Here is a 15,773-nt window from a genome sequence, read left to right on the forward strand (position 1 = left end):
CTACTTCGGGGTTACCGAAGTAGAGAGAACCCCTGGTCTTAATACCAAAGCCAGTTGGTAAAGGACTTCATCCCTCCTAAGAGTGAGTCTACCCAATATAAATAGTTGATGGTTTGGATTAGTGCAGGAAAAAATGACAAATTTGTAATAGGTATTTTTCCTGACATACAAACATTCCACTATTTATACACATTGGCCTGCCACCCTGTCCCCCAAGAAAGTTGTGCCAGTAAGCAAAGTGGTTACTCAACCCAGGTGTGTGAGTGAGTGGGGTAGCCGGCTACCCCCACCCCTACCCACTAACCAGCGAGTGAGATAGTTATCCCTCACTGAAAATTATCATGGCTAGTTCAGTTTCACCAAAAACAATATACTCAATAAAGTAGTGGAATGTTTTTATGTTAGGAAAACTACAAATTATTACAAATTTGTCATCTTTATAAAGGTCTTATAGTCCAACATTGTCCTTAAGGTAACGATTGTAAATATTGTAACTGCTAGGTTTGCTCTCACTCCTCCATCTCTTATCAATAGCTCTTCATATCAATAAGTCATAAAAAAGCCTTGGCTGTGACTATTATATGAAAGGTCATATATAGACACACATTATTATTATTATTATTATTATTATTATTATTATTATTATTATTATTACTACTTGCTAAGCTACGACCCTAGTGGGAAAAGCAGGATGCTATAAGCCCAGGGGCTCCAACAGGGAAAATAGCCCAGTGAAGAAAGGAAACAAGGAAAAATAAAATATTTTAAGAATAGTAACATTAAAATAAATATCTCCTATATAAACTTGAAAGACTTTGATAAAACAAGAAGAGAAATAAGATAGAATAGTGTGCCCAAGTGTACCCTTAAGCAAGAGAACTCTAACCCAAGACAGAGGAAGACCATGCTACAGAGGCTATGACACTACCCAAGACTAGAGAACAATGGTTTGAATTTGGAGTGTCCTTCTCCTAGATTGTTTGTTCGCCTCCGGGTTCATTAGTGTATCGGTTACTAACCATGTCATTGCAATTTCTATATAATTGAAGAGATTTCAGCTACACTGTACTGAGTAAACCTTCATGTATAGATGTGCATAGTAGGAGATTACTTGTCTGATGGCTTTAGAGATGTTGGTTTATGGTTTGATTAAGTACATAAACTACATTAACTATATCCTAGATAATCCATTTACTTTATCGATCATATTTAGTGATTGAAATGCTTCATTCTTTTACAGTTGTAATTGATTATGTTTTTTTCTCCAGGGCTTGGTTGAATGAAATCCTTGCTAAGGTTACAGCTCCTGATTTACCAAGGGATGTTCCTGGATCTGAGGCAGTTATTTCTCGCCATAAAGAATACAAAACTGAAATTGATTCAAGAACAGATGCATTTGAAAAATTCAGTGCTGCTGGCAATGCTCTAATTGATCAGGGGCATTTCATGGGAGAAGAAATAGCAGACAAGATTGCTACTCTTGAAGAGCGTAGAAAATTGGTGTTGGATTCATGGGAAATGCGGTCTGTGATATATGAAAGAAACCTTGATTTGAGAGTAAGTATCTTTGTATTATATTTTGAAAGGGGAGAGAAGATAGGCGATTACATTTTTTTTTTTTTTTTAATGACATTTCTTGATTCAATGACAAAATAATACAAAGCAGAAAGTTATTAAAAATCAGAAAGTTACCAAAGGCAACTGGTTAATGATTATATGTTAATTTTAAAACAGGTATTCTTAAGAGACACCCATGTGTTTGAATCTTGGATCGAGTCACGAGAGACCATTGTCAAGGATGATCAAATGGGAGACTCCATCACAGAGGTCGAAGAATTAATCCGTCGTCATGATGATTTCCTTAAGGCCATTGATGCACATAAGGATAAACTAGATCCTATTAAAAGGTTCACCATGGTAAGTATTTATTCTCGGATGATTATAGAACAGTTATAAAGAAACAGAAAGACAAACTATTTTATAATTTTCTTATATTGTGAACCAACTACATTATATTTTTAATTTTATATAATGCTCTGTTCATTCTCAAAATGTTTCTTCACCTGCCAGATTGAAGACGACTTCCAGACCCAGAAGAAACGAGAAGAGGATGCCAGGAAGGCTGAAGTCGCAAGGAAGGAACAAGAACGTATGGAGAATATGAAGAGGAAAGAAGTTCAGAGAATTACGGATGTACGTAAATTTTTGAATACTTTACCTTTCTGATGTTGGTAGTTGCTGTTCATAATGGTTTTATAAATAGGGAGAATATGATGAATGTTTTATATTTTGTTACCCTTCTCTTACATCTATATGTATCAGCTTTTCTTTGGGTCATTTTGTCTATTAATTTAAGATGTCGTGAATTAAATTTAGTCCATTTGAGGCCAATGAGTGTGTTAGATGAAAATAATAATTTTTTTTGAAGAACTGATGAAACTTTTTTTGATATTTCAATTATTATTGCTTCTAAACTCATTTTTTATTTAGGATTATATGATGAGAACTGAATTTTTTTTAAAGGCTACTCTTTTGTGTGTACATAGCAATTTGTTTGATTGTAGTTGTATGATTTTTGTCAATTAATATGAACTAGACCAAAGGAGCTATAGAATTTTAATTGCCAATACGACGTCACTCTTAATTTGATTAGTTTTAATTGCGACTCAAAGTCAGGGCAAATACTTTTAGGAACGTCGTCGAGAGGATGAACGCCGCAGGACCCAGGAAATCAAGTTTACAAAGGAGGACATGGAGCGGGTGAGGCTTTCAATCAATGGAGAATACAATAAGTCACCTATGACGCCAAGAGACCAGGATCCTCACTCAAGGTAAGAATGTAATGCATTGTATGGAATTTGTTGATTTTTACAAGGAAGGCATTTCATTAAACCTATTGAATGGTGATGGTATAGAATAGTGAGTATTATAATCTCTTGTAAATGGTTCCTGAAGGGAACGAACAATGCAAAAGAGTTTGAATTGTGTAATTTTTAGACCAATTTTGTTTACAGTTTGCTAGATGTAGCTGAGCTAGACCTTCGGTATTAACAAGTTTCTGATAGGAAGTAGAAACATTGGGAAATTATGAATAAGTTTTAACATCTAAATAAAGCTTTCAAGAGTTGGTAGTTAAAAAAGTGCAAATGATTTATGCCTTATGACTTAACTGTATATGAAAATTTCTAACTGTTTTTGAAGATATTATATTAGTTATTTATTTCATAAGTAATCTAGTGCTCCATATTTTCCCTGAAATAATAAGCTATTTTGAAAGTACAGAAGGTCTCATCGATTGTTGTTGTCATCTGTTTGAATACTGCACATGTTTTATCGCTAGTTATGTTTTAAGAATGAAAACACTTCTGTAGTACAAGGAAAGTCATAGCAAGATAAACTCCACTTTGTTGTGTTCAAGGAAATAAGGTAAAGCTTTGATTGCTTTGCTGTCACATACCTTTGAATATGTTCAATATATACTTCTAGATTTTGCATGATTTGACTTAGTAAGTAAAGTATATAGAATATTTTGCCTGATTTGTGCACCTTTGGCAGGAAAAAAAAAAGTGTTGTCTGCTTTCCTCTGCCATGGCCTGTTTTTATAACACTGATGGTTTTTATAAATTCTTAATATTTTATATTGATAGGAAGATAATGGACCATGCATCTGCGTAATAGAATTTGTATCTTCATAATTCCAAGTTTAAGAATATATTTTGTAGATCATATTTTTTATAGGTGGGTAGGTAATAATTTTCATGGTACCAGATATAAGTATGAAACCATGTTTCAAAGTACATATTCAAAGAGGATGCAGCATTATTAGAGTATTTTTTAAATCATTAAACAGTTTTCATACTTAGAAATGATAACAGTAGGAAGTGAAAGTACTATTAAAGATGCATACTTTATGATACAATTTCCAGTTCTATTTTCATTGGGGACAAGAATTGATCAAATGTAAGGATTTTCGCATTGCAACATGTTTAGGTGTATAGGAAATGGGCATTTTTAGTTGCATTGAAAAATTGCAAAACTGTATCCAAATAAAATTATGCTCATTTTATTATAGCTTGCATTAAAATTTGGAATTCCAATGAAGAAATAATTGGCGGTGGGGTTTAGAATTCATTTATATATATTTACAATTTAGTTTCATGTTTTTAGCACACTATTTCAGCACACTGCCTTTTTTTATATTTTTCTGTCTGGGTTTTGAATAGAACATGTTTTATTAGGGACATAGCTTAATTCATCAATTTGTGAATACAATATGTATATACAAAACTTTTTTTCAGCATGATTATCATTTAAGAAAACCAGTTCTCAATTGCTAGTATTTTTTTGTATTGACAGATAATGAAGTAGGAAGTGAATTTATTTAGACTCGGATTTTAGTTTTCTCCTACTTCTGTCCATTTTGTTTTACCTTACATTTTGAACTTTAGCTGTTCACCATGATAAAAACCCAGTGAACTGTCTTATAGTCATATTCATTTTAAGTATCACAGTCAGCTGAGTTTAAAAAAAGTTTAGAAAAATTGTACCACAGTAATTGTGGGATATTTTAGAACTTATTTGAAATCTCCACAGTCACTTTCTTATAAGGAAGAGCAGAGTATATTTCCCCCTAGTGTCCTATTGATACATAAGCACATTATCTGATTTTTTTAATACTAAATTATTATTAATGTAAACGCCTTACACTTGTAATTTAGCCTATGATGTGCTGCTTCGCGAATTCTTTAGACACCCTATTCAAATGAAAATAGAAAAGCTGGTCATCTGCTGGTTAAAAGCACTGTTAATGCATTTGTCTTTCCTGAGGTCCTAAGGGGTGATGAGCTTACTTGTAAAGTAGTCTGGGCAAAGTTTCATTGAAGCAAGGAGACACTCTCATTATAAGAAATGGATTTAATGTTCTGTACAATATATAGATAATTGACTTTCCTTGAAAAAGAGGCTTTACTCATCCCTAACCCTCAGCAGTACTTAAAGATTAGCCTGAATAGTGTCTTGGGTGGATAAGTGTCAAAACTATAGAAGCAGTAAATGTCACTTAGTGACATAAAATAATGCAATGAAAATTTTAAGTATTTAAACATTTTCATTTTGAGTAACAGCAAAAATAAAAAAGCTGGTGAGCAACAGTATTGCAGTGGTCAAATTTATTTCAATTTCTTAAATTAGTACTAAAAACATGAATAACTAACTTTCGGGAGAAAAGGACACTGCCAGTCTATCCGAGAACAACGTAGGGACTTCTTCTTCTTTTTCTACATCTTTTCCCACTTCTATATGGGGTCGATGTTTCTGGTCAGCTTTCTCCATCTACCTCTGTCCGACACTTCATCACCGGTTAATCCCTTTGATCGAAGGTCATCCTTGATACAGTCCACCCACCATCGCTTTGGTCTCCCTCTCCTTCTCGTTCCCTCTACCTCCATTTCCATCACTCTTCTCCCAATATACTGTTCATCTCTTCTCATGACATGACCATACCACCTCAGTTTACTTTCTTGTATCTTATCTGATAGTTTTCTAACTCCTGTGGTACCCCTAATTACCTCATTCCGTATCTTATCTCTTCTTGTCACCCCACACATCCATCTCAACATTCTCATCTCTGCCACATCCATCTTCTCTTCTGTCTTCATGTCAGGATGCCTGAAAACTTTTAAATCAATCAATCAATCTTCTGTCTTCTTTATTGCCCACGTCTCCGCTCCATACATCATTGCCGGTCTCACAACTGTCCTGTGTACTTTACCTTTCAACTTAACCCCTATTTTCCTGTCGCATAGTACACTACGCACTTTTTTCCAATTCTTCCATCCTGCTTGTATTCTGTGGTTTATTTCTGCCCCCAGATCACCATCCTCTGCAACTGTTGATCCTTAAATACCTGAAATTTTCAACTCTTTTCAATCTCTCTCCTTGTAAACTAACATCCCCATTCTCGCCATTTTTCAATCTCAAATACTCTTTTTCCTGCTGATCTTCAATCCTCTATATTCCATTTCTCTTCTCTACTCCTCCATTTTCTCTCCTACTACCTCTCGCCTAGTGCTACACAGTGTAACATCATCAGCAAAAAGCATACACCAAGGAGACTGATCTCTAATACCTTGTGTTACTACATCCATGACCAGATCAAATACGTAAGGGCTCAATGCAGACCCCTGATGTAGTACCACATTTACTGGGAAACTTTCTGTTAGGCCTATACTGCTCTTAACATTTGCTTCTGCCCTTTCATACATATCTTGGGTGATTCTTACGTATTTCTCAGGGACTCCCTTTTCTCTTATACATCTCCACAGCTCCTGACGTGGTACTCGATCGTATGCCTTCTCCATACGGGAAAGTGTACCCAAGCCAATTGTTATTGCCATTAAGTTTGTTTCTATGAATCTTCCCTGGCATTCTGGCAAACAATCAGCCAGCATTTTAGGAAACGAGCCCTGTTAAAGCAAGGTTTGACATGAATAGTGAGGCACTTTTCATCCAGGACTTCAGGAATCTATTGGCACTTGCAAAGTTCTAGCCACCTATACATGATGGTCTTCAACTCTAGATTTTGTAATAGGGGTCTAGATTTTGTGGAGGACTCGGAATTTGACTCTTTATTTAATGTAAAATGATACAAAGAATTTTATTATATAGGAGTAATCCAATAAATCAATACTCAGTTTGTGTGTGGACATAGAGAATGAATTAGTCATAGCGGGCAAAATCCATTAGAGAAATGATCATTAAAAGAATTTTGCTCCATAGTAATTTTAAAGTATGATATTTGATTTTTTGTTCAAGTAAAGATTGATCAGGTTTCAGTATTTCTTAGCTATTTGATTATTTTTATTATTCCTAAAAATTTAAATCAGTGTTTTTTGTAACAAACCTATTACTGCATGTATCACACAATCCTTTTTTTTTTTTTTATATTTAGGTCATAAAATCTTTTAATGACTTTAGTTTCTGAGATGGGCAGTTTGCTCTAATAACTAACTGAATAAATTTGTTCTAATATTTTACTTGATTTGTCAACTCCAACTGTTTTGAATAAATAGATGTGGGATTCATTTGTTTATTCTGTTGATAATGTTATAGTATGCTTCCCATCTTAGTGATGACAAATTCTTTATGTCTAGTCATTGTAACATTTTATTCTCAGCCTTGAGCAAAGATGTATATAATGTTGAGCATTGTTTGATAATATATTCCACTAACCTTCTCCTGCATGATGTTAGAATATAGAGCATGTGGGACTAGTGTGGTTTTGTTTTATCCCTAACAAAACTGCATGTCATTTATTTCTAGTATATTGATTAAACTGTTCTGTGTAATCCCATAGTAAAATTATAGGCACTAGAGAAGAATTATTAGGGCGAGGATGAATGAAAATGCTTGTGATAATTTTGTAACATTTGGTTAAAAGGGATGTTTGATTCGTTTTATTGAATTTGAAGAAGAGAATTGATTGAAGATAAATAAGGGTGGAAAGAAATTGTAAAAAGAAGTGAATGAATAGTATGCTGGCAATTGACATTAATTACTTAAATTTTTTTCTATCATTACCTTGCAATATATTTAGTCAAATTTTTCTGTTATTAGTGCTATAGTAAGATTTGCGTCGATATAGAAATAAAAGTTGAACAAATATGAAAAATTGTGTAAGGCATTAGCTTTCCATTCTCTCGAAGAGGATCAATTATAATCAATCAAGATGCCAAATAAAAAAAGAAAAGTATCTGCTGTAATAAGTAGTGGTATCTTCTTTGCCTTGAGACAAATAAGTCATGTAATGAAAACCAATGACATTACTCATAGGATTCCTTTTTTATATTATTATATGCAAATTGTTGGCTCTACCAATGGCAGTCTTAATACACTAATTTGCTAAAAATGAGTTTTTAATACTTTGTTTCTCAAGAAAATGTTTTTTTTATCGATGTCATTTGAGGCTTTATGTAACTGGGTTAACTTGGTTGTTGATGTGACTAACCATTTTGCTAATTGAAAATGCTATGAAAGATTGAGAGTAAGACATCCATAGGCCTGCAGCTTATTAATTTGATTACTTTATTGTTAACCTATGGAGAACATTGGGGTAAATCTACACTTATTATTATATCAGGTGAAATGTATTATAGCCACGGAAGGAAAGATGAAAAGACTTGATTGGATATGTTGAGTCTTGATATCCCTAATGGAAGAAAGTACTAACTCCAATCAAATCTTTTCATTTTTCCTTCCGTGGTTATAATGCATTTTATGCTCATCACGTGTCGGCTTTCGTGATTTCTATACATCAGGTGAATTGTTCAAAGATTGTCAAAATTTGAAATTCTTCAAATAAAAGGAAAGAGGGACTTAGGTTTTTTGTCATATGATATGTTGGATACAGATGCAGATCTTGGCTTTTTGCAATTAATTTATTGGACTGGCTTATGCTTTAAGAGTTTGAGTTATCACAGAACAGAGATAGTGTTGCTTTAGAATTTTTTTTTTTCTCTGGTGCCTATTATTACTTATCCCCCCTCTAAAAGCATGATAAAATGACCCCCTCTTTGCACTTACTCAAACTTCCTTGACCTTACTTGACCTTGCACTGCCCACACAGTTCCAGCTCTGAGGCAGCTGAGACAACGAGCACTCCTGAGGTTCACCCAAGGTACCGGATGCGTTCAAGCTCTCTGGGAGAGGTTCTCATAAGGTATTGATGCACTAATCCATTTAACTATGCCTGGAGCACACCTGGTCTGGCCCCGCATCCAAACACAAGCTTTTAAGAGAGAAACTTCAAGTCTTTATTGATGCTTCTTGTCATGTCACGTGGCCATGGGGAAATAGTTCTATAGTGCATCATGCTGTGAGAAACTTATAATGAATGCACATTTTAACTTGACTAGTGTTGTAAATAACATTATACATAATTTATGTATATATATTATATGTCTATATATATATTTTTATATTACCTAACAAAAGAGACATGCAAGTATAGTATGTGGAAAAATAATTTGAAGTCGAGGGACGAATTTTGAGAACATACCTTTTGTAGATAGAAATGAAATTAATATAAATGGAAGAAAAATTTACAGGCTTAAGAATTAGGGCTAGGTAGTAGGTTGTCTGGAGAGTGCAGTATAAAGACTACAGATGGAAAGTAAGGCTTATAAAGATGTAAGGAACAAGGTTTGTGAATTTAGCAATGGAACAGGGTTGTGTTATTTCCATGAATATTATGGCTATATTTTTCTATGAAATAGAAAGCGTTACTTTTATTTTGCATACCTTCACAGTCTAAGAATTAATACAATCATATGTGTATAGTATTGAATAGGGCAGTAATATTGACACTATATTGTGCTAAAAGCAAAAAAGGAAAATATGTTGAATTACACTTTAATTGATTTTCAGTAAGTATACTTTGTAAAGTAATGCATGAACAAGATTTGAATGTTTTTAAAAAGTATCTTTCAAATACTTACGTTTACTTTATTTATTTATTCATTTATTTATTTATTTTTTTTTTTTTTTATAGGTTTAGTTTTGGTGTTGACAACTTACATACAGATATTGCCTTTATGTCAAAGAATAATTTTGGTGCATACGGATAATTAAGCATCCATATTACATTCATAAAACTTTTAACTGCTCATGGAAATGTGAATTGTTAATTCCTAACAATGTAAATATAAATTTGCATCACTGGCCCACGAATGATTGATAATTGAGGCTGTATACAGTATCCTTTTTTGTGCATTGGTGATACTAATCTTGTTTCTTTGTGATATTCACCAATCTAAAGCAGTTTACTGTACAGCATTCTCTGCATGATAACAAAATACAGTTTTAAATAGAGATCTGTATGGGAGAAACTATTACGAAGATAACCAAAATTTTTTTTTCATTCGCTCATTACATGATGTCTTATTGGTTTGATATAAATAATAATTTTACATAGAAATATATTGTAGGTTTATAATAAAGATATAATGTATATACATATAGATACAGACTGTCAGTCATTCATGGTTACTATCTGTACAGTATTATTTTTATGGTTAAAATGTGCATATAAGGTTCTTGGTATTATTAAGTTTGAAAATATCTTACAATATACATTACACTCCATTACACAGTAAATTATATATTAAAGCTTATGTAGTAGATTATGCAGGTGTTTTGCATAAGAAATAGTTAAATCTTCAAGCACCCAGTACACTCAAAAGTAAGTGAGGACGGTAGCAAGACACGAAGACTTTTGCTAAGCATTATGAAGCATCTTTGGTAAGCATTATTGATAAACAGTGTTTGTTTTGCATATTTGAGATCTTGCCTTGCTGCATTTGAATAAATACTGTTACAAGGTACAGTAGTCTGTAATGGTGGAAAGATTAAATTGAGTATTGCTAAATAGACTAAATAGAGCTGCAGTTGAGCGGTGTTTTTTTTTTTTTTTTTTGGTTTTTTTGGTGGCGGTAATGGTGGCAGTGGTGACGGTAGAATGAGCTTCCCTTTTTTTTTAAATTGTCACTGGAAAATATGTGACATTTGTCATGGTAGAAAGTCGGGCAAAAAGCTTATTAATTTGAAGATAAGCATTGCTTCAACAAGTGTGAAATTCATAAAATTTACGGTTAATGTTTGTGAACTAAAATATTTCAAGTATAGTAATGGTATATTTCATAGGTTTGGTGCTTATTTGGAGGATCTTTAATGCAAGTTTATATATACCTGTGCATTTAATCGCTCTTCTTATTCAGTACATACATACATATACCAAGGCACTGCCCCCAATTTTGGGGGGTAGCCAACATCAACAAATGAAACAAAAACAAAAAAGGGGACCTCTACTCTCTACGTTCAGTAACTTCTTAGAATATCTTTGGTTGTGGTTCTGATATATATTTTAGCCATTTCCGTACTGCTGAGAATATTAGCTAGTTACGCTACAAGAATTCTGAGTACATTTAACATGCTGCTGCAATTGTTAAAAGAGAGTAGATCCCTCTATAAGATCAGGTGTATCTCTAATGATCTACATGAACAGATATATCTGCTAGAATTTTATATCCAATGCATTTTCATTATCTTATTTATTTGAGCTGCGACAAGCACATTAAATATATTGTACTGGAGAATTGTTTTAATCATATTTGAAGGGAAGAATCCTTCTTAATCCTTTTCAAAGAGCGAAGTGAAATGCCTAGATCCTTTGTATAACATGCAAATTGCTTCCTTGTAAGGTGCTCTATGTTTACATTAATGTAATGTTATTAGTGAGCAAATAGTTTTAGATAATTCTTAAGTTAGATTGGCATGGATATTTTTTTGCTGAATAGTTAAGCAATACTTGCAATTTTTTTTAATTACACGGGATTTAGAAAATAAAGTTGTTAATTTCAGATAGAATTCCCATGTGATTGAATATAGTTGCTGAAATATCCTCTAAGTAAGCACCGTGATTACCTATGATGTTGCATTTCTTTGAAAGTATAAAATACCTAAAAAAATTATCTTACAGATACAGTAACGGAAACTTATGATTAACGTTGAATTTGTAATAAAAACAATATTAGATTGTACTAAGAGACATGAGATTGGAAAGTACACATCAAAGTAGAAAGAATGAAAATTAAGATTGGCAAAACTCACAATGTAGAAATAGTATGAAGAGTGGTTCATTAATATTTGAGGGTGTTATTCATCTGATGGTGTGGCAATTATAGTAGACATGTCTATTGTCCAAACAAAAGCTTAATTCTTTAGCTTCTCTGACAGGAAAACACTCGAGATACCTGATGGTGGAGGCCTCCTCAGATCTGGTTCCCAAACAAGCCTGAGCAGTCTAAAGAGAGGTAACAGTCTGCGTCAAGAGATGTTCCGAAAGTCTCCCTCTAACAGAGGTGCTGGTAAGTGCATGTTGCATGATGGGCACTTTTATTTTACCCATTTAATTTCACATAAATATTACAACATGGCCTACATGATAGCAGGAGTATAGGGTAGCAATGTTATATATTTACTCTCCTTGAATATTCATTCCTGTTTTTTTGGTAAGGGAATGGGAAGGCAAAAATAGATGGGATTTGTATGGGAAAGAGTAAGTAAGATTTATATATTTTGCAGATAATTAGGAATATTCACAATTAAGTCACAAATTGAAATACATGAATCCTTATGTTTTCATGAATATAATTTTGGTCCATTGGAAAGTATTTTGTGCAGGTTGAAACAAAAAGTGGCCAAGAAGAATTTTTTTGCATATAATGAAATGGTAATAGAGGTGGAGAACGTTTATACTATTTTATGAGAAATGTACTTGAAGAATTCTGGCTTAGGAAATTATTTTTATTAGAAAAGTAAGGGTCAATGTGTGTGTGTAGAAGTATAATTTAAATAGAGTTGTTAGTCTCCATCTTGTTTCTTTTAGAAGTTTTATTAGACAATATTTGACAGTGTTATAAAGTGCCTGTAGGTTTAAATGGCAATATTTGTTTAAAAATCATATAATGAATTCAGGGTAATATTGATTAAGGGATGATGGCTGTTAGATATTGTGCACCTTATGGTGATGTGGTCCGATTTAAAAGAGAGAGTGATTGAATGTTTAGTAGTGTTAATACATACATAGTTCTAGTAATTAGAGGTTGCAGGAGTATTGAACATTTTGGTGAGCAACCTTGTTTACAAAATGTTTATCCAAGAATAATGACTCTCAAGACATCATTACTATGGACAGATTGTATGAACCATCTTTACTGTTTTACAGGGGAAATTGCTCTTATCAATGTTAATGTTTCTTGTTATTTGGTTGTATTACTTGACAATTTTTGTTTATGAATAGTTTTCAGTCTCAGGAAAAATATAAACTAGTACAGTATATTGAAAAATAAATGTAGTTTTAAAAAGTTATTTTGAATATCAATCCATTATTTACATCAGACCTCATTTATAGTAGTCACAAATCCAAGAATTGCCACTCCCGAGCAGGAAGAAGACGCCTTATTGATGGCTGGCTGCAGTGTGTTAGCCCATTTATAGACCTTGTGTTCCAGTTATGTAAGAGCCTGACTTTCTTGGCCAGTCTACACTGTGGAAGCAAAAATAGAGGAGGGCTGAAAGACTGGGCAGTTAGTTTAAATTGGTATAGAGACGATGAGACAGCTGAAGACTCCTCAGAATTAGCTGGCTGGAACCAACAATCCATTGAGTCTACAACTAGGAGAAAAACTCAAACTCATTACTGTAAAGGACAGTCATAACAGCAGAGACAACACCACATGCATCTGGTAATATGAAATTACCTGTATATATAATATGAAAATATTATATACAATGCACCTGTCTCAAATTCTAAAAATCACAACTCAAAATAAGTCAAATTGAAAGAGAGAAGGTTATTAAACTGAGGGACAGGAGACTGCCAACCTGAATTTGAAGTAATAAAAAAAGAGTTGTAGTGTTGATAGGATCTGCTATTTATGTTATCCAAAGATAAAGTTGTTCTTGGGTCTCTCTGAAATTCTAGAGGAAGAAAGTTTACAAACATTAAGCAGTTTAGAACTACCAATTACTACCCCATCTTCTTTCTCAGAGACTAGAAGATAATAATGAAATGAGTGGAGCTTCTAACATAAGTTGTAGAAAGGTTAAATTGTGCCTATAACTTCATTTGAATTAGTTCTGCTGTACTAGGATAGGACAAGAATGGTTAATTTATCACAGGTAATAATCTTTGAGAGGTTTGGCTACATTAAATGTCTGTTTTGTATAACCTGCCTCTTAGGGAAATAATTCTTTCTCATGTATCGAGTTGAACACCTTGTGCCTGGTCAAAATGTGTCTCCGAACATGGTGATAACTCAGCAACTTTGGAAGAATTGTGAGACACAATTTTAACAAAACCTGCCTGGCAGTGGTCAAGACAGGAAGAAGACTTGCATTTTAAGGAATAGGAATGGTCCAAGTAAATTACTGAGTCTGTTATAGTCTCTTGTCTTGAAGCATCATTTTGTTCCCTCTACATTGTGATGGTTAGATGCAGTGGTACTTTACAGCTGCTATTTGGTATTGGTCTGCACTATGTCCTTAAAGGATTACTTTTACATTGGAAAATTTGGTCTCCTGTGATTGTGAGATACTTCTAAAACCTTGTTTGTTCTGATTTCTATGAAGATCAAGTGACTAGGCAACTTCCTGTCCTTTTCATATTATTTCTGCAATTGAAGTTTTGGAAGAGCAAACTATACTGTACTGTCAAAACTCAGTACAATGATTGTGGGCAACTTGGAAGTGCAGGCAGGTAGTGTAACTCTGATTGCAGGCTAATATTAGTAGACAGAAACTACCTGATGTCTGCAAGTACAGTACAGGAATTACTAAAAGGCTTCCCCACTTGACGGTGAGTGAGAACAATATAAATCTCAATGTGATGAATGAGATAAAAATATCTATAGAGCATTTAATGTTAAGGTATCTAAGCTAATGTTGTAGAAAAAATTGTGACGTGCAACACCTGAAGTGCTCGTTTCATCAGGGGACCGTAATTGTTCACTGAGTACTCAAAGAAAAAATATGTTCTTAGAATAAAACGACGATACCCAATGGAAGAGCTTAATGCTGATAATTGAAAAACCAAAATTACCCAATGGAAGAGCTTAACGCTGATAATTGAAAAACCGAAATTACCCAATGGAAGAGCTTAACGCTGATAATTGAAAAACCGAAATTACCCAATGGAAGAGCTTAAAGCTGATAATTGAAAAACCGAAATTACCCAATGGAAGAGCTTAACGCTGATAATTGAAAAACCGAAATTACCCAATGGAAGAGCTTAACGCTGATAATTGAAAAACCGAAATTACCCAATGGAAGAGCTTAACGCTGATAATTGAAAAACCGAAATTACCCAATGGAAGAGCTTAAAGCTGATAATTGAAAAACCGAAATTACCCAATGGAAGAGCTTAACGCTGATAATTGAAAAACCGAAATTACCCAATGGAAGAGCTTAACGCTGATAATTGAAAAACCGAAATTACCCAATGGAAGACCTTAAAGCTGATAATTGAAAAAACGAAATTACCCAATGGAAGAGCTTAACGCTGATAATTGAAAAACCGAAATTACCCAATGGAAGAGCTTAACGCTGATAATTGAAAAACCGAAATTACCCAATGGAAGACCTTAAAGCTGATAATTGAAAAACCGAAATTACCCAATGGAAGAGCTTAACGCTGATAATTGAAAAACCGAAATTACCCAATGGAAGAGCTTAAAGCTGATAATTGAAAAACCGAAATTACCCAATGGAAGAGCTTAACGCTGATAATTGAAAAACCGAAATTACCCAATGGAAGAGCTTAACGCTGATAATTGAAAAACCGAAATTACCCAATGGAAGAGCTTAACGCTGATAATTGAAAAACCGAAATTACCCAATGGAAGAGCTTAAAGCTGATAATTGAAAAACCGAAATTACCCAATGGAAGAGCTTAACGCTGATAATTGAAAAACCGAAATTACCCAATGGAAGAGCTTAACGCTGATAATTGAAAAACCGAAATTACCCAATGGAAGACCTTAAAGCTGATAATTGAAAAACCGAAATTACCCAATGGAAGAGCTTAACGCTGATAATTGAAAAAACGAAATTACCCAATGGAAGAGCTTAACGCTGATAATTGAAAAACCCAAATTACCCAATGGAAGAGCTTAACGCTGATAATTGAAAAAACGAAATTACCCAATGGAAGAGCTTAA

At 33.6% G+C, this 15,773-nt stretch overlaps 1 protein-coding gene across 1 annotated transcript in view; it reads left to right on the top strand.

Moving 5' to 3' along the window:
* LOC137616542 (spectrin beta chain, non-erythrocytic 5-like) overlaps positions 1–15,773 on the top strand; it is a 276,452-nt gene that overhangs the window by 223,134 nt on the left and 37,545 nt on the right. Inside the window, 6 exon segments of the mRNA XM_068346386.1 lie at positions 1,269–1,557; positions 1,735–1,917; positions 2,071–2,193; positions 2,692–2,831; positions 8,624–8,716; positions 11,791–11,921. Coding sequence (XP_068202487.1) covers positions 1,269–1,557; positions 1,735–1,917; positions 2,071–2,193; positions 2,692–2,831; positions 8,624–8,716; positions 11,791–11,921 — 959 coding nt within the window.

Source organism: Palaemon carinicauda, chromosome 22, assembly GCF_036898095.1.
Source record: "Palaemon carinicauda isolate YSFRI2023 chromosome 22, ASM3689809v2, whole genome shotgun sequence".
NCBI classification, from domain to species: Eukaryota; Metazoa; Arthropoda; class Malacostraca; order Decapoda; family Palaemonidae; genus Palaemon; species Palaemon carinicauda.